The sequence below is a fragment of the Herpailurus yagouaroundi genome, unplaced genomic scaffold (assembly GCF_014898765.1).
Source record: "Herpailurus yagouaroundi ecotype Mexico unplaced genomic scaffold, PumYag 308, whole genome shotgun sequence".
NCBI classification, from domain to species: Eukaryota; Metazoa; Chordata; class Mammalia; order Carnivora; family Felidae; genus Herpailurus; species Herpailurus yagouaroundi.
The window spans coordinates 5,868,745-5,895,911 of record NW_024412525.1 but is presented as its reverse complement, the minus strand read 5'-3'; the positions used below and the strand labels follow the sequence as shown (position 1 = coordinate 5,895,911).

Here is a 27,167-nt window from a genome sequence, read left to right as displayed (position 1 = left end):
CTACTACTGTCGATCTTTTGATGATGACCCTGGCACCTGAGTTTGTCTGATATTTCCTTTATCTTCCCAGTTTCCTGGCACTGTTTGGTGCCGTAGTATCTCTTTCCCTTCACTTCCTGTACATAATGATAACTTCTCTGCATCTCTTGACATTTCATCATGGCAGGCTGCCCATAAAATCAACCAGTGCCTCCTTCTCTCTGAACTTAGGTTAAATTAATCATCTGACTTCCATATCAGTCTGTTGCTATGGGGTTGATTGATGTCACATTGTATTATGATCACCATGATATCTAACAGGCAAAAAGGGGTTGGTTGCTAGTAGAAACCCTTGGGTGAAACTCACCCGGCTTTAGTAACCAACCCAACTGCATAGACTTTAGACAACCATGTAAAGGGGTAAGTGAATTAATCATCCAGTTGGATTCCATTTGAATATTTTTCTTCCATATGTGTGTTCCCTCTAGGCAATTGTCTAGTGTCACTTGAAATTGATGAGGGTTCTTTTGGAGGTTATTTTGGGGAAGTTGGTGAAACAACAGACAGCTGTTCTTGGGAACAAGTGTCACAGGATCTGCCTAAGCTAGCTTCTAGTAAAAAAAAAAAAAAAGTCTGGGGCGCATTGTCCTTTTCCTTTCTATATTAGGTTGTTTACTGGTAGCCAAAATTTTTAATTCAGCTTCCCCAACACATAGGAAAGAAAACTCCCTTTTACGAAGCACCTACTGTGGTGCCAGAATGTGACTCTGGTCAAAAGCATAGTTTTAAAGTGGAAAACTGGAAAGCTAGGCATTCTCAGACAACCCTGATGTACATGACAATTCACAGCTTCTTCTAGCTTGTATACAATGTTCTTCCTAATTGGACATTGATTGATCACCAATAAAGGCAAAGTCATTACTTAAAATTGGTCCAGATCCTCTTGTGCTGAGTAATTGTCTTGAGTCATTTTCACTGCAATATTAAAAAGCATGGAAACATGATAGAAGTGAGGTACAATAAACAAGCTCCTAAATTATAAATCTCTGTTAAAAGGTTTGACAGACGTATCTTTTTCAGGGTTTTGTTAAGTAGGTGGAGGGGTCCTTCGGGGGGGTGGGGATGAAGGGATCAAGTGAATAAACGTGATTGAACTTGAGGCTAGCGTAGGTCTGGAAAGCCAATCAAGACTTGGGTAAACCTATATAAATCAATTTATGTGCCAGAGAATGAATAGCTGACTTTCTCCAAATGCCAATTCAGCAATTACCAAGTCTGTTGACGGTTAATTAAAAACTACCATCTCGTTACGTTCAGAGTTAAATTACAAGTGTGAAAACTACTACTGTTAGCAGGAACTGAATGCTCTGGACTCTCTGTACTCTCATCAAAAGGAGGGCAGGGATAAATAACTTTTATTTAACTCACTAAAAAAATCTCTCTCAGCTCTTTCGTATTTAATTAACTTCTTATCTTCTCAGAGCGTGAGTCTTACTCAGAGTTCCTAAGTAGGAATGGAAACATTTGTTCGTCTGCTCATTTTGCGCAGAAGACTTCTCTCACATGAGTTGAGTAGCAAAGTTAGAAATAATTGAACCCCAAAGGCATTGGGGAAAGTGACACCTACCCAAAGCTTAGCATTGAGGCAATTGAACCCAAGAGAGATTTATGGCGGAAAATGGTGATTTTTGCTTTCTTGCCTCTGTGCCTCCAAGCCTGGAGACATTGGGTTGAAGCACTTTTGCGGACTTTTGGTAAAGTTTTCGTGCTTATTTGGAAGTTGTCTTCATGAATTTAATGTTTTCCTCTTTCAAAGATTCCACTGTCTGAGAGACCAAACATCTATCACCATGGTGGATGTGAAGTGTCTGAGTGACTATGAATTACAGAACAAACTTAATAAGCTTGGATATTCACCTGGCCCGATATTACGTACGTACGCAGCAAATATTAGAGACTAGTCGTTTATCACTTACACACTACCTCCAGAGATTTAAAATCATTTACAATGGAAGGAACATATGCAATAAAAGCCCTCAAAATGGAAATACAAAACAAATTTTTGTACACAAAAAACCATAAACAGGGAAGAGGTGATAAATACGTCCTGATGCTACATATGGATCACTAAATAGGGAGCCAGAGAAAAAGAATTGTTTTTTTCCAACAAGGAAAAACAAGTTACTCTTGATGATATCACCCTGTTGGGTGGGGTTTTGTTTGTTTGTTTGTTTGTTTCATTTCTAGTATGTGCGCCATGTTAGCTATTTGTGTATTTATTGTTCATATTCCCCATAGATAGGATGTACGGTTTTGTCAGTCTTACTTTCGGATGTGTCCAATGCCTGCCTCCGTGGCTAATCCACAGAGGCCCCCACCTTAAGTGTGGAACGAAAGGAGAGTAGCTGTGGGGTCGACCCGATTGTAAAAGCCATGATTCACCAACAACGTAAGGGACAAGAATAAACGCCTTCTCTGTGAAAGACCTTGAACGCAGTGAGATCGTATACACAAACAGAACAACTGACTGTGTTCTCTGCATTCTTCTTCAGCTTCCACCAGAAAAGCGTATGAAAAAAAGTTGGTGCAACTCTTGGTCTCACCTCCCAGTGTATCACCTGTGATGAATGGACCCAGAGAGCTGGACAGAGCTCAGGATGATGACGCTAAAGGTACCATCGGAAGCTGCGCTGTTAGAGAGCAACTGTGTACTCATTCGAACCTTGTCTGGTATGATCTATGCGGCAGGGTGGCCTGCAAAATATCCATATGGCCTGTTTTCACACGGAGCCTGGAGACTAGGCCCCTGGGCTGCCAAAGGAACCCAATACTCCATTGTCCATACCAGTGACCCCACAGGTGGAAAGCCGGAGGGGAGGCACTGTCCTCTTATTAACCAGAACCAAATCTGGGTTTGATTTCTTTTTTTTTTTTTTTAATTTTTTTTTAACGTTTATTTATTTTTGAGACAGAGAGACAGAGCATGAATGGGGGAGGGGCAGAGAGAGAGGGAGACACAGAATCGGAAGCAGGCTCCAGGCTCTGAGCCATCAGCCCAGAGCCCGACGCGGGGCTCGAACTCACGGACCGCGAGATCGTGACCTGAGCCGAAGTCGGACGCTTGACCGACTGAGCCACCCGGGCGCCCCGTGTGGGTTTGATTTCTAAAACCAGAAGTTCCTGCAGGTAGTTTTCCCGTCTCCTTTGAGGTCTCAACCTCTGCTTTGCCTCAATCAATACATTTGGCAATGATTTGGTCGGATTAAATGATTTCAAATGCATTCAGAAAGATGAAGCCAACTGTACCTTCCTGAATTCCTATGCCTACTGCCTTCCCGACTTCGTAGGCACTGACCACAGCTGGTCTCTTCCGGGCCCCAGGGGAGGTGGAGAGCTGTGGTCTCTGGGATCCCGGGGCTCCCATTCCAGTGGCCCCTGCCCCATGTGCAGCATTCTTCTGTAGGGGCGTCTGGCTTGAAATTGTAGGGGGTGGGCTTGAAGACTCCTACGATCAACTCCAAGGCGGTTTCATTCGATAAAGAGTTATTAGGAGTCCTCTATGAGCCACAGTCAAATAATAGAACTAGCACGTACTGAAGGCCACCAACGCATCTCTGTTCTAATGCGCAATATCTCATTCAACCCCCACGCTTCTAGCTGAAGTCCAGAGAGGCCAAGTGACCGGCCCAACATCAAATAGCTAGGAGGCAGCCCCAGAGTGGGCCGTGAAGAGCAAGGTCCGTTGTCTCTGTCGCCACTGCACATCCAGATCCTGGAAGTACTAAGTGCTTAGTACTAATAGTACTAAGCACATAGCACGAATTCAGGAAATGTTTGTTGAAAGAGGGTGACAGAACCGAGGTTTGAATCCAGGTCTGGTTCTCATCGTTGTGCTCCTTCTACCACGTGCCTTATACGCTCGCCACAACTTCTACCGCGAGGATGAGCACATTGTGTTTTTGACCACGTTTGATCTACAAAAAAAAGAAAAAAAAAAAAAGGCAATTTCAAACAGTTCAAATGGAATAGTTTAACAAATAAGATAAGTGCCTGGGCCTTTGGAAAAATCCCCTTGATGCCTGGTACTGGAAGAGGTGCAGGTTCTGAAGGTTTTCCCTAAGTCCGGCATGGCTGTCCTCATCTGAAAGAGCAGCAGGGCTTGGAGATGGACCCCACCGACCCCAGAGTGGGGCAGTTAGCACCAGGGAGCTGCAGGGCAAGTGGCTACCCCAGACCCTTTCTGGATGTGCAGTGTGTTCCGAGTCCTATCCCGGACCTGGGACTGCTTGTGTTTCCTGCCCTCGACAGGAGCCGAAGGGACTCCATCAGCCCTTTGATGAAATGCAGTGCCAGGGTACGAGATTCCAGAAAGGAAGGCTTGTGTACTCACAGCTCACAGCCGGCCAGCGCTGCAGGTCAAAGCTGCACAGCCAAGCGGTTGTGGCCTCAGGCCAAGCTCACCTGGTTCCCAGCACGCAGCCCTCCACGGAGGGGCATTTACGCCCAGGCAGGAGAAAACGGGCCCCTCGGTTTGTAAGCTTTGCCATTGCTTCGTAGACTGTGTCCACCTGCTGTTAGCGGACTGCAGGCGATCCGGTCAGAGGTGGGAGCTCTGGCTCAGTCTTACCCTTGTAATGCAATTCTGTTGTGTCAGTGGATGGTGATTGGGTCAAGTACGAAATGACTGCTTCTCTGGGTCAGGTCTGAATCAGACATTTGAATTCCCTCACTGGAGGAGCCTCGTAGACCCTGGTGCCATTCAAATGAAGGGGATGATGCAGAACTGCTAAGTTCCCCGGGAGATTCCATCTTGGGCATTTCACAGAAACACCTAATCCCCGGGCAGGGTTGCTGAGGGGAGTGTGCGGCAGGGGGCAGTGACGACCTGAGGCTAAGCACTAGGTTATCCAAACAACCTGGGTGGGTTTGATTTTCCTCATTGCCCGTCATTGTTTTGGCCCCCAGTGGGCATAGCTTTAACGACTGCACCTCTTTTCAAGCTTCCCAAATATTTTTGAGTCGGAGAGCTCATTTAAAATCCCCTCCAACGGCTCTGCTGAACGTGCAGTGGCACACGATCGCTCCAGGTTTATCAAAATGCTCCTCCGCGGGCTGAAGCCAAGGGTTGATGAACAACCAACCACCTTTCCTTCCCCTGGTAGTTTCCCTGATTTTGAAGCCTTTTAGCAAAGATTTGGCCTTCCCTCCTGGAGAAGGGGGCGGGGGGCTTCTTTGGACACAGAAGGAGAAATTCCTCCTGCCCTGTCTTGATATTCAGGGATGTATGAGGCTTGCAGCTGGTTTGAAGGGGCACTGACTAGACTGAAAAGAGCCGCCCAGACGAGCAGCCAGCTTGCACGCAGCAATGTGTTTTCCTCGGAGACATACACGTATGACAGCCTTCCTGTCAGGAGCCCCCCCCCTGTCCCGGGGGGGGGGGGGGGGGGGGAAGCCTCAGCGCATCGCACAAAGGCCACCGCAGAGACGCTCTTTTCCCTCAGAAGGGCAAAGTGAATTTTCTTCCCCTCCCCAAATTCTTCTGCCCTACAGTTGAGAGAATTCACCCCGACGATTGGTGTTTATTTCCTTTGCTCGCTCCTATGTCCTCATGGCCCTGTTTTCCTTTTGTTTCCCGTGATCCAGAGCTTAAGACCACTATCATGTTGAAAGGAAATATCATTCTCTCATCAGAAAAACACAAGGGACCCAAAAAAGTATGTACAATTCTAATGCATGAATACTTTTACCCATATATTAAATATAGGAACTAGCACTCTTCGCATGTATTAAGAAAGGAAATAGCAAGTCGCTACATTCTGTGACCGAGGTAGAATCCTCGCTTAAAGAGTCTCCTTTGAATGCAGGTTTCTGTTTTGTGAAACTATTTCCATGTTCTGGCTCAAGACCCTCTCCCGCCCACGCACCCACCCCCAGTAGCACGGTCCTCCAGCCCCTCCGTGAAATTAATAGCACTGCCTACCTCACAGGGTGGGTGTCAAGCGAAGGGCTGTGCAGGGAAAGCGCTAGAACGAGGCACATAATTAGTTCATATAATGAACTCCAAGATGTCAACTCCAGGGACTTCGTTCTCAGTCCTCTGACCACGGTCCCTCTGTATCTGGAGACGCCTGCCTCCTTCAATTGTAACAACACCATGCTCGCCCAGTTCTTGGTTCTGTACCTCTGCGTCCATTCTGACTCGTCTTTTGGCCTCTAAATGAGATCGGTCTGCAGGCCCCCCTCCCCTCCTGCTCCGCATCATTTCCCTTGGCCTCCCATTCCCCTGAGGCGTAGGCCTGCCTAACCAGCCACTTCCTGGGAAGCCCCCTCCTCTTCCTTGTCCTTTCATCCCTCCCCTCTGTCCTGCATTCACGCAACAAATTTGATAATCAGGAACATTTCGTAGATTACATTAGTGTATTTACGCTTCTCCCCCGTGGCTCTCTCTACTTCCCAGCTCCTCACGTGGGACGTGGGGACCAAACTCATTTCTGTTGACTCCAAACCTGCATTTGTGGCCTCGGTTCACCTTCATGGTTTTACCACCTTCCCATCCAGGCTCAAAGCCTCAAGAGTCATCTTGGAACCCCCACTCCCCATGGCCCCTCACATGTAAACACTTGCCAATCCTATGGATTTCAGTTATGAGTTTTAAAGATCCAGCCCCCAGGGGTGCCTGGCTGGCTCAGTAGGTAGAGCGCATGCGCGTGACTCTTGATCTCAGCATCTTGAGTTCAAGCCCCACGTTGGGCGTGGAGCCTACTGGAGGGATGAAAAAAAAAAAAAAGAAAGAAAATCCATCCTTTCTTTCTGCTACATCCTAACTTATACGGTATTACTTTTTTTTTTTTTTTTTAATTTTATTTCAACAATTGTAATATCCTCCTGAGTGTCCTGGGCCTCTGGCCTTTCCTGACTCTAGTTCAGATCTACAAGCAGAGACTGAATCATGCCTGGAAACAAGACGCAAACTTACCACACACGATAAAGGTCCCGTAACTTCATCTGATGCCTTATTAGCCCCCCGCCACCCCCGCCATTTTTGTTCTGGTTAAAATCCTGTGATGGTTTAAGGACGATCTCCAAGGCCATGCCTGGGCCTCCCCTTAAAATTGCCATTTATCCCCTTCGATAGCTGTCACAGACTCTTGCACAAACTAGGAGCCCGAAGCTCACCTCATCAAGTCTGCCAGGGCAGCTCTAGTGACAAATAGGTTAGTTTGCAAATATGGTCTAGTAATTCTTCTAAAAAATTTTTTTAAATGTTTTTAGTATTTTAATTTTTGAGAGGGGGGCAGAGCACGAGTGGGGGAGGGGCAGAGAGAGAGAGAGAGAGAGAGACAGAATCCACAGCAGACTCCTCGCTCTGAGCTGTCAGCACAGAGTCCGACGCAGGGCTCGAACTCACAAACCATGAGATCGTGACCTGAGCCGAAGTCAGACACTCACCTGACTGAGCTACCCAGGCGCCCCTGGTCTCATATTTAAACTACTTGCTGCATTTCAACAAATGAAAAGGAAAACCCCAAAGAAATATTCTGGTAGTATGTCATAAGCTTTAGCTTCCCATTTGAACATAACTCAAATTTGATGAAGTAATTCTGATATCGTATCAGGTTTTCTAAAAGAATTTTTAAAATCTTCCAAATGGTTCATCAAAGGAATCTTTTCCATTCAGAAAACCTCATTTCCACACACACACACACACACACACACACACACACACACACCCTCTGTAATCATCCGGGCAGGGGGGGGGGGGGGGACAACCAGAGTATTTAAAATGCATCAGATGGGACCAATGCCCTTCAGTCCTTGCTCTACAGAAACTTGAAATAAAACCACATCAATATTTTGAATTGGCAATAGAATTAAGCAGAAAGTCTGTGATGGCATGAAACGTTTTTGACCCTGGAGGATTTATATAAGCCACTTGGAGTCTCAGAAGGGCCTCAAGACATCTGTTCAACTTTAAATTCTAAAGTAAATGTAAATAAGCATTTAAATTTCCGCATGAAAGGTGGTAAAAGTGTGTTTATTGAGATACTTGTCTAACACCGTAGACTTTAATTACTGAAGAGCAGGGGTCTGTGCCTAACAGTCTTCTAAGTACCTGGAAAGGTAGTATTGCCACATTTCTTTGAAACACAAAAGAACACCTAATTTCCTCTCCCAGCCTAGGCTTCCAGTGGCATAGAAACCACTTTGAGATTTGGATTATGTCAACTTCTGGAAGCTTTGTGATACTGTATGTGTGTCTTGTATCAAATCATGTATGCAGCCCACTGCTCTGGTGGTTAAGACCACTCAGAAAGTCAGGCCAATGTTTCAAAACAATTTTTTTTTAATAAATAGTTTTGAGACAGAGCGTGCGAGCCGGGGAGGAACAGAGAGAGCCGGAGACCCAGAATCCGAAGCAGGCTCCAGGCTCCGAGCTGTCAGCACAGAGCCCGATGGGGGGCTCGAACTCAGGGACTGTGAGGTCATGACCTGAGCCCAAGTCGGACGCTCAACCTACTGAGCCACTCAGGCACCCCAGGCCAATAATTTTTTCCTAATTAAAAAAAAAATTTTTTAATGTTTGTTTTTGAGAGAGAGAGAGAGAGAGCGCGCACATGCGCGCGCATTAGTGGGGGAGGGGCAGAGAGAGAGAGAGGGAGAGACACAGAATCTGAAGCAGGCTCCAGGCTCCAAGCTGTCAGCACAGAGCCCTACACGGGGCTCAAACTCAGGGACTGTGAGATCATGACCTGAGCCCAAGTGGGACGCTCACCTGACTGAGCCACCCAGGCGCCCCAGGGCAATATATATTTTTTTAACTGGGGACTTTTTTTTGTCCGATGGACTCCAGGCACACCTTCTAGTGCTTCCAGTGGTAGAGTAGGCAATAGAGCCCGTGTGTGTGACACAGGCTCTAAGTCCCTTCTACCAAAGAGGGGAAAATGGGATTTGCGGTGTTAGGGAGGCAGAATAATCTACAATGTCACGTTGCACGAAGTGGCCTTTGAGTAAGGTGACCATGTCATTTACACCCCCAACAAGATGCTCTTGAGAATGAAAGGGGACGCTTCCAGAAGGGACTTGGGAATACCAGGAGTCAAACAGGACTGTCCTGGCGAACCGGGGCATATGGACGCCCTGGCTCAGGCACAGTTCCTTGGGTGAACGTGTTGGCATGCGCAGACTAACTCGAGGACTGGATACCCAGAGGGCAGCTGACCCCGGGGAGGTAGGCTTCCAGAGCTCCTGGCCCCTTTGGGCATCTCCTTGTTCCCTCCCAGACACAACATGCTCTTTCCTGCCGGAACCCCAGTTCACTCAGTCCTCCCAGCCTGGAAGATTCTCTTCTCTCTTGTCACCTAGCCTACACATTCCACTAGGAGCTTCTAAAAATGTGTTCCCTCGGTCTGCGCCTCGCAAGCGGCCTTTTCAGTCAGCCCCAACTCCCACCCTCCTCCTAAGAGCTTTTGCTTCGCGTGTAAAACACTGAGGGTGAAAACCTATGTCTTTGAATCCTCTGCATTGAATTCAATGGCAGGCATACCGTGTAAAACACTGAGGGTGAAAACCTATGTCTTTGAATCCTCTGCATTGAATTCAATGGCAGGCATACCCGGGGAGGGAGAGGGAGTTACTCAGTCTTTGTTGGCTGAAGCCAAGGGAGCCTTTGTTGTGCACGGATGTTGGTGATCTCCCTCTCTCTGACCTCCTATTCTGTACCACCTCCTTTGTATCTTAGACATACCTTAATGTATTCTCCTGAGAGACAACGCTTAGCTCACAGTGAATTGATGACCACCCAGGGAATGGTTGCAAGAGAACTTCCACCCCTGAGTCTCAGCCTGTGAGTTAACAACTATTTATCTCTACTGGGCGTTGTGCTGGACCTTTCTGAGGAAGAGAAGAGGTGTAACAGGAGCCACAGTCCCCGTCCCCAAGAAACTTAAAAATGAGCTCGGGAGACAAAAAGTGTGTGTATCCAAAATACGGACGCCAGAGCCAGACGGCCTGGGTTCAAATCCCAGCTCTGCCACCGACTTGGACAAGACACTTGACCTGTCAGTTTCCTCACCTACACATCAGGATAATTAATAATGGACTCAACCTCGCAGAGCGTTGCGAGGATTAAGTTACAATATATAAAACAGAGTCCTGATGGCACGCGAGAGGAGCTATGTAAGTACAATGAGAACCACTCTCATCAATACTATTTTTGAATGTTTATTTATTTATTTTGAGAGAGAGGGTGCAAGGAGGGGAGGGGCAGAGAGAGAGGGAGACAGAGACTCCCAAGCAGGCTCCAGGCTCCGGGCTGTCAGCACAGAGCCGCTGCGGGGCTCGAACTCACGAACTGTGAGGTCATGACCTGAGCCGAAATCGGACACTCAACCGACTGAGCCACGCAGGCGCCTCTCTTATCAATACTATGTACAAAGCATGATATTTAATTATCCACAAAACAAAGCAAAATACCTAATGAGAAATAATATAATGGCAAGCGAATTCTCAGTATTGAACTCCTAAGTGCTGCAGAATGATATATCGGAGTGCCTGCGGATATGTTCACATAATTAAATATACAGATAGAATTAAAGACTACTGCCTGTAAATGCAGTGTGTTGAATGAGGCAGTCCAACCTTAAAAAAAAAAAAGTCATATGTGCCCTCCTAGGCCGCTTCTTCACCTTATGCTAATCCTTCCCCTGCCTTTTGAAACATTGAAAAATAATTTATTTTGAAATAACTTCAAACGTAGGGACAGTGGCGAGATTAATACAAGGTATAAAGAACTCCCATATTGCTTTCACCCAGATTGTCCAGGGTGTTAGCTTTACCACACTTGCTCCGTGTGTGCGCACGCGCGCGCCCTGCCATCGTGTCCTTGAACCGGTTGAGAGCAAACTGGAGACAGGAAGTCCCTCCACTAGCTCCCCGCCATGTCTCCGCCCACCCCCAAAGGACACTTTCCTACGTAACCACCACGTGATGCTCCATATAAGGACATTCACATTGATTCCGTGCTACTGTCTAATCTTCAGACCCCATTCAAATTTCACCAGTTGTCCCAAAAATGCCCGTTTGCTTTCCGATCCATGAGCAATCCAAAAATGCACATGGCTTCTCTGCAGCCTCCTTCGGTCTGGATGAGCCGTGCCTCAATCTTTCCCTGTCATTCATGCCCTTGACTATTTTTAAAAAGTACAGGCCTTTCATTCTGTAGGGTGATTTTTCTGTTTGATTTTTCCTTTTGACTATTCATAGAGGCCTCGCTTTCTGGGCAGACATTCCTCAGACATGATGCCGTGCTGTTCTCGGAGCATCACTCCTGGGAACATGTCACCCTGTTCCCCAGTGATGAGGGTAACCTTAATCACCTGGAAAAGTTGGTGTTTGTCAGATTTCTCCAAAAGACCATCATTTTTTCCTTTGTAACGGAACCGTATTTTGTGGGGAAATATTCTGAAATGACGCCAACATAGTGTTCCTCAGCAAACCTCATCCGTAGCCCTAGCAGCCGTGATGACTGCCTGATTCAACTTCCATTATGACGATGGCCCATTAAAATTTTTTATTTCTAGGGGTGCCTGGCTGGCTCACTTGGTAGGTCATGGGACTCTTGATCTTGGGGTCATGAGTTCAAGCCCCATATTGGGCAGAGAAATTACTTTAAAAAATTAAAAAGAAAAAGAAAAAGATTTTCCGTTCCTTTGTTTTAATGTATATTTTATTCTGGAAGAGAAAGAGAATCAGAGAGAGAGAGAGAGAGAGAGAGAGAGAGAGAGAGAGAGGGAATGACCAGGGGGAGAGGCAGAGAGAGAGAGAAGAGAAAGAAATCCCAAGCAGGTTCCCCACTGTCAGCCCAGAGCTCAACGTGGGCCATGATCTCATGAACCGTGACATCACGACCTGAGCCGAAATCAAGAGTCGGTGCTTAACTGACTGAGCCCCCCAGGCGCCCCAAAGATTTTCTATTTCTATCCTTCCTTCTATACTTAACTAGTTGACATTCTACTGTAAGGAAGATCTCCCCTTGTCATTTATCCATTCATTCATATATATTAGTATGGACTCATTGATTCCTTTTTATTCAGTAGGTTGTATTCGTTGATATCATTTTAATGCTCAAATTGTTGCAGATTTGGCCAGTGGGAGCCCCTTCAAAACGGATGCCGTGCCCTTTTAACATGTCCTCATTATTCCTTGAGGGTTCTCTTAATCTCTGGCACAAGATGTTTCAGACCCTTTTTGTGCTCTTTCTGCCCAAGGAGCCTTGGTTCCTTTTACTGCAGGATGGTATTTGGAAACCAAAATCTAAGACTTTAGGGAGCTCATTGCTACTGGGGAGTCATTGCTTCCAAGCCCTCTCAGTGAATAGAGCTAAAAAATAAATGTATATATATGTACACATACACATACACATCGAAAACTATTTTCATCTCTCTCTCTGTGTGTATACATCTATGTATATATATGCATATATACACACATATACATATATATGTGTATATACATATATATACACATATGTATGTATATATATACACATATACGTGTATATGTGTGTGTGTGTATATATATATAATAAATTAAAAAGCCATGAGTTCATGTTGATCTCCAGTTCCAATCCAACATTTTAGTGTTCCTTATAACCTTTCCCCTTTCTATGACAGTGAGACGCCTGGCTTTCATTATCCTCAATATATCTACATTAAAAAAATGTATTTTAGAGAGAGAGAGGGAGAACACACCAGTGCAGGAGAGGGGCAGAGAGAGAGAGAGAGAGAGAGAGAGAGAGAATCTCAAGCAGGCTCCATGCTCAGCATGGAGCTCAACTCAGGACTTGATCCCATGACCCTGGGATAGTGACCTGAGCTGAAATCAAGAGCTGGATGCTCAACCAACTGAGCCACCCAGGCGCCCCTAAATTTTTTTTAAGTAGGCTTCCTGCCCAGCACAGAGCCCCATGTGGAGCTTGAACTCATGACCCTGAGATCATGACCTGAGCTGAGATCAAGAGTCGGGCACTTAACTGGCTGTGCCTCCCAGGCGCCCCTATATCTACATTTTTGCTCAATTTTTAAATTTTTCTCAGTGTGACCAAATCTCCCGTCATAACAGCCACCACCAGTTCTGCATAACCCCCATCACCACTTCCTTGACCACTAGACTTGCCAGCCATGTCTCTCTTCCTTGGACACAGGGCACAGGTCACACTAATGCCGCCATGCTGTCCCCTCTCCTGCCCCTCCCATTCTTCAACCACCGAGCACCTCAGTACCTCCCCTCTACATGCACAACCCCCTGACCTCCATTTCTTTGGCCTCTGGACATGCTGACAGTCTGTGTCTATGTCCCCTCTGCCTTACCACCAGTGCAGAACACAGTGCAGAGGGGAAGAGAGGTAAGGAAATCTTCAGGTCTCTTTTTGCTTCCAGTTCTGAGGTCTGTTTCCATATCTTTGTGCCAAGACTTCAATAGGATTTTTACTCTCTGTGTCTCCATTGCTGTTATTGCTGATAAGATACTTTGTAAGCCTATAATTAGCCTGTGTATTGCCTACCCCAAATGCTGCAATCAGAAGGCCCAGTGTGCCAAGGGAATATGTATTAAAGGGAATATATATTAAGCGTGCAGTTGAGTTGCAGGTAAAGTTTTTAGGAGAGCTGACATTAAACATCGCTATAATAATTTCTTAGTTAATTGAAAAACATCCCTATTCCCACTAGTAGTTGTATATTCTAGTTGGGTCAAAGTGAAGAGTAAATTGCACATTCTATAACTACTTAATAAGCCCTTTGTTCTTACCTGTAACATATGCTAATGGGAACTAAATGCTGTCTTTACAAGGAATGTAATTTAACATTCTCCCTATAAAAATGCTAACCTCCTAGTAGATATGCTTAAATATGCTTAATGATCAATGTGTCTTTATCTTATTGATTATATGCTGATTCTTTCTGTGTACGAGAACCCAGTTTTTGAGGATAAGAGCCCCAGGAAGAGATAGTGAAACCAAACTCTGGTTACAGTGCTTCTAGTATGATAACAAAGGTAAATTTATTTTCATCAAACTGAATTACGAGCAGTAGTGTTCCCTTTCTATAACAAAATATGAATTTACTTAGAAAGTTCAGCTTTTCTTTTACATTTCAGAATATAGCCTTACTGACTTTAGCTAATTTATAATTTGCTTTTGGGGTATAGCTATTTTAGGGAGAGGAGTTTCCTATTGTACCTCCCGGACAAGAACCCCAGATTATTTTAATCTCCTGGAACTTGTTAAGGTTTTGTAAGCACCAGGCACTATTTATCACTGTTCATGAGCCCAGGCATGATTTATTATAATTATTGATCATGGGATTTCCTATCTTGAAAGGCTTCTTGAAGGAGGCTACATGGCTCATCTTACAGATGAGGAAACAAGGCAGAGAGTGGATATGACTTGCCCAAGACCACAGAGACCACACGGAGAGGTAGCAGAAAAACTGGAAATAGAATTCCAGCCTCCTAATTTCTATTCTGTTGCCCTTTCTGTTGTATCAGGCTGCCAAAGGGGAGGAAAACCAACCAGGCACCTGAGTAGTGAAACAGCTCCCCCCAGTGTCTCTTCTCGCAGTGTCGCAGAAGGACTCCTGGACATCTGTTCACCCGTGGAAACGGAGGCTTACTTTCCGATGATTGCTTTGTAATGAGAGTCCCTATGAGGCATTTTTTGGTGACACTTTAATTCACGCGTAAAAGCTGTGGTGCAGAAATCAGCACAGTTCAAATGGGTTGACACGTATGCAGACGGATTTGCCCAAGTGGACAGAAAAAAACCCTCAAACCTGAAAATATTTTTGACATTTTATCCTAATATGTCTTATGCATCTAAAAGGGTAAAAAGAATTATGTAATGAGCAGTTAGATTTCCACTCCAGAGATTGAAAAAATAAATCAATTCTGTTGAAGACTCCAAGACTCCAATATAGCCCTCCTTCCTCCCTTCCCCCCAAGGTAACCACTACCCTGAATTTTCTACTTTTCTTTCTTTTCCTTTTCTTTATAGTATCCACAAACCTTAGTGTCTCCTGATTTTACATTTTATTTACATGATATCGTCACGTAAGTGTTTCTGAATAACTTCCCTTTGTCATTCAGCATTACGTCCTGGGCTTCTTGCAATATTTGTAGCACTAGTTCATTCATTTTCACTGTTGTGTAGTTATTATAAATATATATCGACCCACTCCTTATTTATTGGACATGTGGATTGTTTCCAAGCTTTTCTAATACGAGCTGCTGCAAACATTGTGATACAGGATCCATTGTGTACACGCGCAAGAATTTTTTTCTAGTTGCATGAATACACCTAGGAATGGAATTGCTACAATAGTCCAGCACACAGACCTCTTTAACTTTGGAGATCACGTGAAATCACTCTACGAGGGGACTGCACCAGCTTACATTCCTACCAACAATATATTAAGAGATCCGTCGTTTTCAGTCTTCTTTAAAATTTAGTATTGCCAGATGTAATGTTTGTCAAAGTAGTGGGTGTAAGATTGTATTTCACTAAAACTACAATTTGCTTGTTGTTAATAAGGTTGACCATCTTCCTACACATTTGTTGCTCATTTGTGTCTTCTGATCTGTGAAATGCCTGTTCGTGTCTTTTGCCCATTTTTCTATTAGGTTATCTTTTTCTTGTTAATTTACAGGATCTCTTTATATATTTTGGATACTAATCCTTTGTCAGTCATAATTATAGCACACATCTTCTAGTAATCTGGGCTTATCTTTTGTTTTTACAGCAGTTTGGGGTTCACAGCAAAATTGAGAGGTAAGTGCAGAGATTTCTCATCTACTCCCTGACCCTACACATGCATAGCTTCCCCCATTATAAACATCCTCCACCAGTGGGCTTCTCTTTTCACTCTCTCCTTGGTGTCTTTTAAAAAAAGTAACAGGGGCGCCTGGGTGGCGCAGTCGGTTAAGCGTCCGACTTCAGCCAGGTCACGATCTCGCGGTCCGTGAGTTCGAGCCCCGCGTCAGGCTCTGGGCTGATGGCTCGGAGCCTGGACCCTGTTTCCGATTCTGTCTCCCTCTCTCTCTGCCCCTCCCCCGTTCATGCTCTGTCTCTCACTGTCCCAAAAATAAATAAACGTTGAAAAAAAAAAAAAAAAAATTAAAAAAAGTAACAAAAAAGATAGTTTCAAACTTACAGGAAGTACAGAAAGTTTCTTTCTTTTTTTTTTAAGGTTTATTTATTTATTTTGAGAGAGAGAGCACACATGCACACTTAAGCAGGGGAGGGGCAGAGAGAGAAGCAGAGAGAATCCCAAGCAGGTTCCATGCTGTCAACGCAGAGCCCAATGGGGGCTTGATCCCACAAACTGTGAGATCATAACTTGAGCTAAGATCAACAGTTGGATGCTCAACTGACTGAGCCACCCAAGGATCCCAAGAAAGTTTTAACAAGTAATTCTTCTTAAAAATGAATTAATTTATTTTTATTTTAGAGAGAGAGCACGCTCACAGGGGAGGTGGCAAAGGGAGAGAGAGAGAGAGAGAGAGAGAGAGAGAGAGAGAGAATCCCAAGCAGGGTCCATGCTCAGCACAGAGCCCAACTCGGGGCTCCATTTCACAACCCTGAGATCATGACCTGAGTCAGACACTCAACCCACTAAGCCACTCAGGTGTCTCTTCCTAACAAATAATTTTATATGGCCTTCACCCAGATTTACCAATTTTTAACATTTTACCATTTTTTAAAATAATTTTATCTATCTTTTTCTTGGACTAAATTGTAAACATCATGATCTTTTACTCCCTCCCCAAAACTTCATTATGTATTTCCTTAGACTGAAGGATAAGGATATTCATACTACAGTGACAAGAATCATAAATTTTTCTATTAGGATTAAATTCACATAAAATTTACTATTTTAAAGTGCACAATCCACTGGCCTTTAGAGCATTCATAATGCTATGAAACCACCACTATCTAGTTTCAAAACATTTCATCACCTCAAAATAAAACTCAGTCCTCATGAAGCAGTAACTCCCCAACTCCTTCCTGGCAACTACTAATCTGCTTTCTGTTTCAATGGATTTACTTCTGCTAGATGTTTCCTATAAATGGCACACTCAGGATGTGATATTTTGTGGCTGGCCTCTTTCATTTAGCTTAAGGTTTTCAAGGTCCATCCACATTATAGCATGTATTTGTATTGACACTCGAGTGACTAATGTTCCATTATATGAATACACCACTGCTTATTTATTCATTCTTCTGTTGATGGACATTTGGATTGTTTCCACCCCATGCATATTGGGAGAAGTGATACTATAAAAATTCAAGGACAAGTCTTTGAATACCTGTTTTCGATTCCTTTAGATATACACCTAGGAGTGGAATTGCCGGGTCATAAGGTAGCTCTGTGTTTAACATTTTGAGTAATGGCTAAGCCATTTTCCACAATAGCTGGGGCATGTTGCATTCCCGCTAATGTCTGAGGGTTTCAGTAACACCGTATCCTTGCCAACACTTGTCGTTCTACGCCACGTTGTTTTTAGAAGCCATCCTGGAGGACGTGAAATGGTACCTCAGTGTGGTTTTGATTTGCATTTTCCTAATGACTAACGATGTGGAGCATCTTTTCATGTGCTTATTGGCCATTTTTATATCTTCTTTGGAGAAATGTCTAGTCCGGCCCATTGTCCATTTTTTTGACCGGGTTGCTTGCCTTTTTATTGTTGAGTTGTAAGCGTTCTTATATGTTCTGAATGCCAAGCTTTTATCAGATATGAGATTTGCAAATATTTTTTCTCATTCTGTGGGTTGCCTTTTCACTTTCTTGATGATATCTCTTGGTGCACAAAGATCTTCAGAAGTTTGACTATGATGTGTATTTGGCATGGATTTTTTTTTGTGTTTGTCCTGTGTGGAATTCACTCAGCTTCTTGAATCTGTACATTTGTGTCTGTTGCCAAATTTGGGATATTTTCAGCCATTATTTCTTCAAATACCTTTTTCAGCCTGACCTCATGCTCCTCTCCTTTAAGGACTCTGATGACACAAATCTTGGATCTTCTATTGTAACCCCCCAAGATTGTATTTGTTTTTTGTTTTGTTTTGGTTTGGTTTGTTTGCTTGCTCTGTTTTCTCTCTGTGTTTTGTTTTGGGTGATATATGCAGTTTTATCTTCAAGTAGATTGATTCTTTCCTCTGTCTTCTCAATTTTTCTGTCAAGCCAAGCCTATCTAGTGAGTTTTTTCTAATTTTAGCTGTTGCATTTTTTTCACTTCTAAATTTACTCTTCCCTATATATTCTACTCTTATATTCTATTCTATATGTTGGCTCTTCTCTACATATTCTACTTCTTTGTAAGTCGTTAATTTTTTGTTGTTGCTGTTTGCTACAAACCTTTTCATATTGTTCCTTGAAGCATTTTATGAAGGCTGCTTTAAAATCCTGGTCAGATAATTCCAATATTTGTATCATCTCAGGGTTTTTTTTTAATGTTTATTTATTTATTTTGAGAGAAGGAGAGCGAGAGAGAGGCAAAGAGAGAATCTCAAGCAAGCCCCACACTGTCAGTGCTGAGCCCAATGTGGGGATAGATCCCATGACCCTGGGATCATGACCTGAGCTGACACTGAGTCGGGTGCTTAACTGACTGAGCCACCCAGGCACCCTGAAAGGGGAGTTTTTACCTATTATTCCCAATTCATGCCATGCAGAGTCGCATGGGGAATTATGAAAGTCAAGCAGGGAAAGTATGGGCACCCAACTTTATTGTGGGTTTTGCAGGAAGAAATTGATCAGGCAAGGTAAGCATTTTAGGACTGGCTAATTTGAATGATTTCGGTGGGCTCCAGGCTACAAAGGTGGTTCCTAGTTGGCCAGTATCTGGCCCTGGACTGAACCGGGGCAAAGGAAGTATTGGCTTAGTATGTGAAGGAAAAAGGAAGTGGTTGGGATTATGGGTTTTGGGTTGGTTGGCTTGCCCAGGAAAGGCTTGCTCGCATGCATTAGCAAGGCTCTGATCACCTGATGACGTTAAAGCATCATAAGCCCCAGAAAACAAAAGCCATGAGAACAACATGGTCTCTATTCTGATCAATTTGTCTAGCCTGTGCTGATAGCAGAATGTTTCAATTACCTTCGCAAGCCCCCAACCTCCTTGTTGTTTTATTTCTTTCATTTCTTTTTTTTAAGTTTGCTTTTTGAGAGACAGAGAGCTTTTGACAGAGAGGATGGGGGAGGGGCAGAAAGGGAGGGAGACAGAGAATCCCAAGCAGGCTCCGCACTGTCAGCACGGAGCCCGACGTGGGGCTCGAACCCACAAACCGTGAGACCATGACATGAGCTGAAATCAAGAGTCAGACACGACCAACTGAGCCAGCCAGGCGTCCCTCTTCTTGTTGTTTTGAAAGTGTCTTTATTTTCCTTGTCCTTTTGTCCTTCCATGTAAATTTCAGAATAAGCTTACCAAGTTCCATGAAAAATTCAGATTGGAATTTTGACTGAAATTTTTACTGACTTTATAAATTAATTTGGAAAGAACTACACTTTACTCTGTTGAGTCTTCCTGTTCACATTCTTTACATTATGCAAACTTTCTTTAATGTTCTTTGGTAAGATTTTATAATTTTCTCACTGTAGGTCATGCTTATCTTTTGTTAGCTTTCGTAGGTAGCTATATTGCATAAACGTTTAATTTTTGTTGCTATTGGGAATAGTATCTTTTAAAAAATTATGTTTTAAATGGCCTGTTGCTAGCATATAGAAATATAATTGACTTTTGCATATTGATCTTTTAATAATGACTCATTGCAATTATAATTTTTCTGTAGATTTTTTTTTAGCCCAGTTTGTATACCTTTAATTTTTGTGTTTTACTATGCCACCTAAGACCCCTTTATTACAGTGTTATGTAAGAGTGATAATAAGAATTCTTCCTTTGATTCTGATTTTAAAGGAAATGTTTTTAGTATTTTACCTTTGAGTGTAGGTGTTGGAAGTCACTTTTGAAAAATAACTTATTTATTTATTTTTTAATTTGCATCCAAGTTAGTTAGTATATAGTGCAATAATGATTTCAGTAGAATACGGTGATTCATCCCCTACATTTAATACCAGTGCGGGCTCTGGGCTGATGGCTCAGAGCCTGGAGCCTGTTTCCGATTCTGTGTCTCCCTCTCTCTGCCCCTCCCCCGTTCATGCTCTGTCTCTCTCTGTCCCAAAAATAAAATAAAACGTTAAAAAAAAAATACCAGTGCTCATCCCAACAAGTATCCTCCTTAATGACCCTTCCCCATTTAGCCCACCCCCCCACACAATACCTCCAGCAACCCTCAGTTTGTTCTCTATATTTAAGAATCTCTTATGTTTTGCCGCCTCCCTGTTTTTATATTATTTTTCCTTCCCTTCCCTTATGGTCATCTGTTTTGTATCTTAAGTTCCTCATATGAGTGAAGTCATATGATATTTGTCTTTGACTGACTAATTTCGCTTAGCATAATACCCTCTAGTTCCATCCACACTGTTGCAAATGGCAAGATTTCATTCTTTTTGATTGCTGAGTAATACTCCATTGTGTGTGTGTGTGTGTGTGTGTGTGTGTGTGTGTGTGTATACAACATCTTCTTTATCCATTCACCCACCGACGAACATTTGGGCTCTTTCCATACTTTGGCTATTGTCAATAGTGCTGCTATAAACATGGGGGTGCATGTGTCCCTTCAAAACAGCACACCTGTATCCCGTGGATAAATACCTAGTAGTGCACTTGCTGGGTCGTAGGGTGGAAGACACTTTTTATCAAGTTAAAGAAGTTCCCGTTCTATTTCTGATTTGCTAGAAGATTCCTTTTTTTAAAAATCAGGAATGGAGATGATCACAAGGTTTTTAACCCTTCTTTCATTAATGTGCTACAGATTATTTTAGAAGGCTTTTAATTAACTCAAAATCGTGACTTAGGTTAAAGGAACACAATGTTGAAAATGAGAGCTCTATTAAATCAAGGTTGACGTATAGACAATGAAGTAAGAGTCTAAAATTATTGTAGGATCTTTTATTAACGGAATCATGTTTAGTCAACAAAGGGATTTGAGGTTAACTCAATTTTCAAGAGCTCTAAATCAAAAGGATTTTTTCCGCCCGTGAGTAGGGTCACAACTGACAGTTTGCCAAGTTGTTGATACAAATGTCTGGTTCTACAGATAGGCCGTTTTAGAAAAACCGCATCCATGAAAGAGAGCCGTTGGAAAGTGTAATACATTGCAGTTAGGAGAAGATGTCACCTCCCCACCTCCAGGAGCGGCACTGCCTCCTGACTCCCCCGGGGCCGGCAGGAAGAAGTCCTGGAACAGTAAGAGAAAGGAGTGGAAAGGCACCCAGCACTCAGCCCGGCGCCCTCCTCTGCCTGCCTGTCACTGTAGGTGTCAGGCTAGCGCATTTCTGGCCAGGTTCGGGTCTACCCTGGAAAATATACATCTCGCGGAGATGCAAACAAGCTTGTGTTTCCTTATGCACAAAAATGAATGGCTTCCGTCAAGGTAGATCATTTTTCAAAAACCAAATACATGTTGTGATGAGTAATGACTTAAAGAGATTGTTGATCATTGTTCTTCCGGTTCTGGATATTAGCCCCGCGTTTTGTAGTCACTATAATACAGTGTGACATAATATCTCATTCACAATCCACTTGCAGATTCAATGGATGTAATAAGTAGTCCAGAATGAGCACAAAATTAGCCTACCAAGAAAAATCTTCCTAAAAAACCAATTTATCTACAATATTTAAGAAGCGATCAGATGGCTACAAGTGTTACTTCCATGGGAAATTAATGAGTGATTTGATCACTTATTAATGAAAACATCATTTTAGACATATATTTTTGCTCTATTTTTAAGGATGAGTTTCCCCAATAGAAATATGACAAAAGAAAAACACAGGGCATCAGAGCCAGACTATCTGGGTTTAAGTATAGTTGTGCCTTTCACTAATTGTGTAACCTGGGCAAATAATTTCGCTCCATAAACCCGTGTTCTCATCTGTAACATGGTCACTACAGAGTTGTTAGGAAGATTACATGGACTGGGGCATGTCGAATGGCCAAGATAACAGACGAGCAGAACATGGTATTTCTGATTCTTTTCTAGTAAACCAGCATTATCTACCACTCTGGAGGACAGTAGGGTGATTCTGAGCAGGGACTCTGAGGCTACGCTTACCTGGGTTGACTCCCGGCTCCACTCTCTCACCAGCTGTGTGACCGAGGATTTAAACCCTCCAGGCCTCAGTTTTGTCACCTGCGAAATGGGCATAATGAAAACACCTTCTTCACAGGGTGGTATTGAGACTGAAATGAGTTTGTTGAGGTAAAATGCTTAGCGCGGTGCCCGGCACGCAGAAATACTATGGAAGTGTTCGCTGGGATTATAATAAGACGCTCATCGTCGATTGTATTGGCACATCTCAGAGTTGCTTACATCCTAATGACAGCTGTGATCGATAATATGCGGATGGGTGTCACTTTCTGAATCGAATGCCAGGACTGTAGCGAAGAGGGCACGCATTGCCTCGTGGCCCTCTTCTGTGAGCGCGCCGAAAGCAGCCAGCTTTGCAGTTTCTTGCTCTGGGCGAAGGGAGAAAGGAACATTACATCCCCCATGGGGGCCACGCGCCCCCACTCAGCCATTGCTTTAATGAACACCAGTATTTTTCAGTTCCAATGTAAATGCTGTTTATAGTGAAAACCATATTTTAACGACATTAAAGGTTTTTTTTTTTTTTTTAATGAAAAATGAATCATGCTACAGACACAAAAACTGATGTCATCACTTCCATTTTCCGCTAATGTTTGTTTCGGTGTGTGTTTACCCAGTGGCCATTGTATACATACAATTTTATACTCTGTTTATTGGGATCAATAACCTTTTCCCCTGACTTTATAATTATTATTATCGACGGCTGCACAGTCAAGTTGAGAGGCCATAATTATTCCGTTTTTGAAAATCAAAATGCCCATGTGTTACATGCTGTTGGAGAACTCCACATGTGAGTGATAGTAAAGAAATTATAAAAGAAAAGGCAATCAAGACTTAAATGTCGTTATGGCAGGAGGGAAGAGGAGGGGACGAGCATTTGATTGCCTAAGAGCTGTGAAATCCTATAATTTGATTTTGCAAAAGACTTCTGCCCCAAATGTTTTCTTTAACCGATCTATTTTTACATTTAAGAGAATTAAAAAGAAGTCGCATGTGACGGGCACATAGAGGCTCATTATCCCATCGTCTCCTCTTGTATACGCTCAAAACTTTCTGTAATTAAAAAGGTTGAAAAAAAGAATGTGCTTATAAACGATTTTCCTTTCGCCCTTGGCAATAGTTTGAAGAGTCTCTTGGTGAGCAAACCGCCACTAGCCCCCGTGGCGACTTGGTGAGAATTTTCAAAGCCCCTTTTCCTCAACAGCCCCCCTCTTCCAGGCAGTTGTAGGGGTTTGCACACCTGCAGCGTCTACGCTGGGCATAGCGCTTCCTTGGATGTGACATCTCGCGCTACCCACAGCTTCCCACCATCCACAAAGGCCCCGCTTGGGTATCATTAAACTGCTGTTAAGAACATCATCTTCTAGAAGGTGAGGCAGGGAGCGGAGGCATGGGGTGCAGGCTGCGGCTGTTTCATCATCTGTGGCCTGGACTGGGAAGGGAGTGACCAGCCATAAGTGATGGTACGACAGGCCACGCCCTGCCCACCTCACCTTGGGCTGAGATCGTCGGACCTGCCGAAGACGCCCGGCCTGGACACTGCAGAAATTCGAGGATGCTGAGGCCTGAATCGTAATTGGGGAATGGACAGTCAAGGAAAACCAGACATATGAGGAAAACCAGCAACACACAATTAATACTAATTACCATGATCATAATCATCGTTGCTAACATTTATTGGATGCTTATGCCGTGCCAGGGGAGCTTTGAATCATTCTGCATATATTAAGTCACTTAATCTTTACAAGTCGATTTCACAGGGAGGAAACAAAGGCATAAAGAGCTATAGCTTTTCACTTTGTTTGGAAAAATAACCACATGAAAGAAACTTTGGGGAAAATAAAAGAAAACATGATTACCCCGACTTCTATCCCTCTCACCGAACATTATCATTTTCCGAGATCACTTTTTGTTCACAGTCAGCTTGCTTTTTATTTGTTTATTTTATTACTATTATTTTTTTAATTATCTCTACACTTAACGTGGGAACCCATGACCCCGAGATCGAGTCACATGCTCTCCCGGCTGAGCCAGCCAGGTGCTGCCCCACCGACCTGTGTTTTAAAATAACTTTAGTCTTTTTATAAAACTGGTGCATGCTCGTAAAAAAAGCTCCAAGCAATAAAAAAAAAAAAAGTCCAGATAAGAACAAAATAGAGAGTTGATATTTAAGACCAGAATGCTGCTTGCATCATGTGACCCTAGTTACTGGTGTGTCTATTGTTAAAGTGTGAGTCACTCGAGCAAAATATTACGCCGTGGAACTTGGATGTTTTTGCTAACTACTGAGGAAAGGCAAACTTAAAAGTTTGTGTTCTGAGGTAATGGATACCCGAGGTACCAAAACTTCTATCAGTTCTCAGATGATACGACTTTTTCTAGAATCAAAAAAGAAAGTCCTTTGTAGAAGACGTTGGACACAGTAAATTCTTGTTGATTAGAGAACAACAATAAATTCTTGTTTTCTGTTCATTAGAGACTTGAGGCTTTCACCACGAGACCAAAAGCTCTAGATGGCTGCTGCCTGGCTTATAAGCATTCTGAGGGAATAAGGTAATGCTTTTCTTAGCATATTGTTGTCTTATATATAACTCCCGGAAAAAGTTTTGTTGTTCGGATTTTTGTGAAGGGCTTGAGGCTGAAAAGAATCTGTGGAGAAAGACCTTGAAGGACCTTTCAAGGCTGAAGGGACCTTGTATACTGTCCAGTTTACCACATATGTTTGGAGATAAGGAAAGAGGCCAGGGAGGTTGAGGAAGGTGACAAAAGTCAAACTGAACTGAGACCAGAATCCAAGTTTCTCGATCTGTAGTCTTTGGGGACATTTATTCCTCTTTGCGTCTTGAAAAAACGGGGCGAAAAAAAAAGGTAGGCCGTTGAAGTAAAAGCCCCAAATGGGCCATTTTATTTGTTGGTCAGAGAGTAAAGTCTTCTGGAAAGTTCCCTAACTTCTAATAAAGTGAGGCAGATTTCCAGGATTCGACAAGTGGCTACATAAAGACTCTCGCTGAAAGATTTCAGAGGGCACCACCTTGTCCTTTTATTTTATTTTTTAATTTTTTTTCAACGTTTATTTATTTTTGGGACAGAGAGAGACAGAGCATGAACGGGGGAGGGGCAGAGAGAGAGGGAGACACAGAATCGGAAACAGGCTCCAGGCTCTGAGCCATCAGCCCAGAGCCTGACGCGGGGCTCGAACTCCCGGACCGCGAGATCGTGACCTGGCTGAAGTCGGACGCTTAACCGACTGCGCCACCCAGGCGCCCCACCACCTTGTCCTTTTAAACATGACATTAGCAGATTTCAAAAGCACATCCCATTTCGACCCTGAGAGGCAGTTCTTATTTATGCCAGAGGAGAGCGAAAGGAGAGGCCTGTGTCCTGAGGTGCCCCCTATCCACCTGTACCCGCTCCCAGTGGGGACCAAAGGATCTGTAAGTCCCTGAGTCAGGCCTTGGGCCAGCCCTGAAAGATGTTATGCAAGTGGGTGATAATAATAACTAATACACGCCCTTTTGGATTTTAGCGAGCTCACATCCCTGTGATCCCTTGTTGAAATCTGCAGAGGTTTTAAATGAGTAGAGGGCTGCTCCCGAAAGCCCCACCATGGTTCTCCCTTGGGGCCCAAGGGCCAGATACTTTAAGGGGGTGCTCCAGTCCTAGCCAGCCACAACCCTAAGCCCACTAATGTTTTCGCAGGCTTACTAGAAGAGCATCAGGCACCAGATTCAAAGAATGGAGAAGCCCCCGAGAGACACACTACTGCACAGTGGACAACATTATTGAGTTCTGGAACGTAGAAATGTTTCCAGTGGCCTTGAGGCTTGCTGTGTTTGGCATCTTCATCATCGTGTTATTTGTCTACATAACAGTGGAAAGGAAGCCGTTCTTTGGTTAAGTGCTTTAGGACAGAACAATGAGTGAGCACCTGAGTATCGGAAAGGAAAGACGTCTCCAAAGGGGGATGCCGGGCCCCATGGCCTGCTAGCCTTGCGCTATGGTGCCCTCACAGATCTGTACCCAGGCTCATCATTTCGAAGCTGAAGGGGTCTTATGTACTCTCTAGTTCACCACTTATGTTTCAAGAGAATGTTTCGGGGAGGTTGAGGGAAGTGCGAAAAGTCATAATGAACGGAGACCAGAATCCAAGGCGGGAAGGGAGGAGGGAGAGAACCAGGCACTTGTGTGCAAAAGCGTAATGACAGGGACTTCCCTGATGATGGCCATCATTAAATGCTTCCGCAGTTGGCATACTTCTAAAGAGGAAACTGTGCCTGGTGTTGTTGTTGTTGTTTAATGTTTTATTTATTTTTAAGACAGAGAGAGACAGAGCATGAGTGGGGAGGGGCAGAGAGAGAGGGAGACACAGAATTGGAAGCAGGCTCCAGGCTCTGAGCTGTCAGCACAGGACCCGATGCGGGACTCAAACTCACGAACCGCGAGATCATGACCTGATCCGAAGTTGGACGCTTAACCGACTGAGCCATCCAGGTGCCCCTGGTGCTTTTCTTTTCAACTATGGTGATAAGCCATAGGTCCCACTTGATTCCAAAGGCCACAACAGGTAATTAACAAAAAAGGAAATGTGTCTGGTTTGGCAAACATCAAACGGTTTAGAACAAGATAGCTTTTCTGCCATTGGAACGTAGCAAGATTTGAAAAAATTAATGCCCGATGAGGGAGAAGGGCAGGGCTGGGTAGGTACCTGGCTCTTCTGTTTATTGGCTCTGTGACCCTGGGTGAGTTAGTTGTCTGAGCTTTAGTTTTCTTTCTTTCTTTCTTCTTTCTTTCTTTCTTTCTTTCTTTCTTTCTTTCTTTCTTTCTTTAAAGACTTTCAGACTCTTTATTTATTTTTTATTTTTTTTAACGCTCATTCTTTTTCGAGGGACAGAAAGAGACAGAGCACAAGCAGGGGTGGGGCAGAGA

General features: G+C 43.7%; 1 protein-coding gene and 1 long non-coding RNA gene across 4 annotated transcripts; both read left to right on the top strand.

The window, feature by feature from the left end:
• Nucleotides 1-339: 339 nt before the first annotated feature.
• LEMD1 (LEM domain containing 1) lies at nucleotides 340-26,509 on the top strand. 3 transcript variants are annotated; one of them, XM_040462272.1, is made up of 7 exons: nucleotides 340-399; nucleotides 1,796-1,911; nucleotides 2,532-2,651; nucleotides 5,623-5,693; nucleotides 6,538-6,591; nucleotides 24,718-24,794; nucleotides 25,941-26,509. In XM_040462272.1, exons 2-7 carry the CDS (start codon nucleotides 1,830-1,832, stop codon nucleotides 26,137-26,139), a joined length of 603 nt encoding a protein of 200 aa, XP_040318206.1. In that variant the 5' UTR covers nucleotides 340-399; nucleotides 1,796-1,829; the 3' UTR covers nucleotides 26,140-26,509. The 3 variants fall into 3 exon arrangements, with proteins under 3 accessions (XP_040318206.1, XP_040318208.1, XP_040318207.1); XM_040462274.1 differs by lacking the exon at nucleotides 2,532-2,651; XM_040462273.1 differs by lacking the exon at nucleotides 6,538-6,591.
• On the top strand, nucleotides 3,054-3,965 carry LOC121021682 (uncharacterized). The gene is made up of 2 exons (XR_005786651.1): nucleotides 3,054-3,165; nucleotides 3,637-3,965. It is a non-coding gene; the product is annotated as an uncharacterized LOC121021682 (long non-coding RNA).
• Nucleotides 26,510-27,167: the final 658 nt, after the last annotated feature.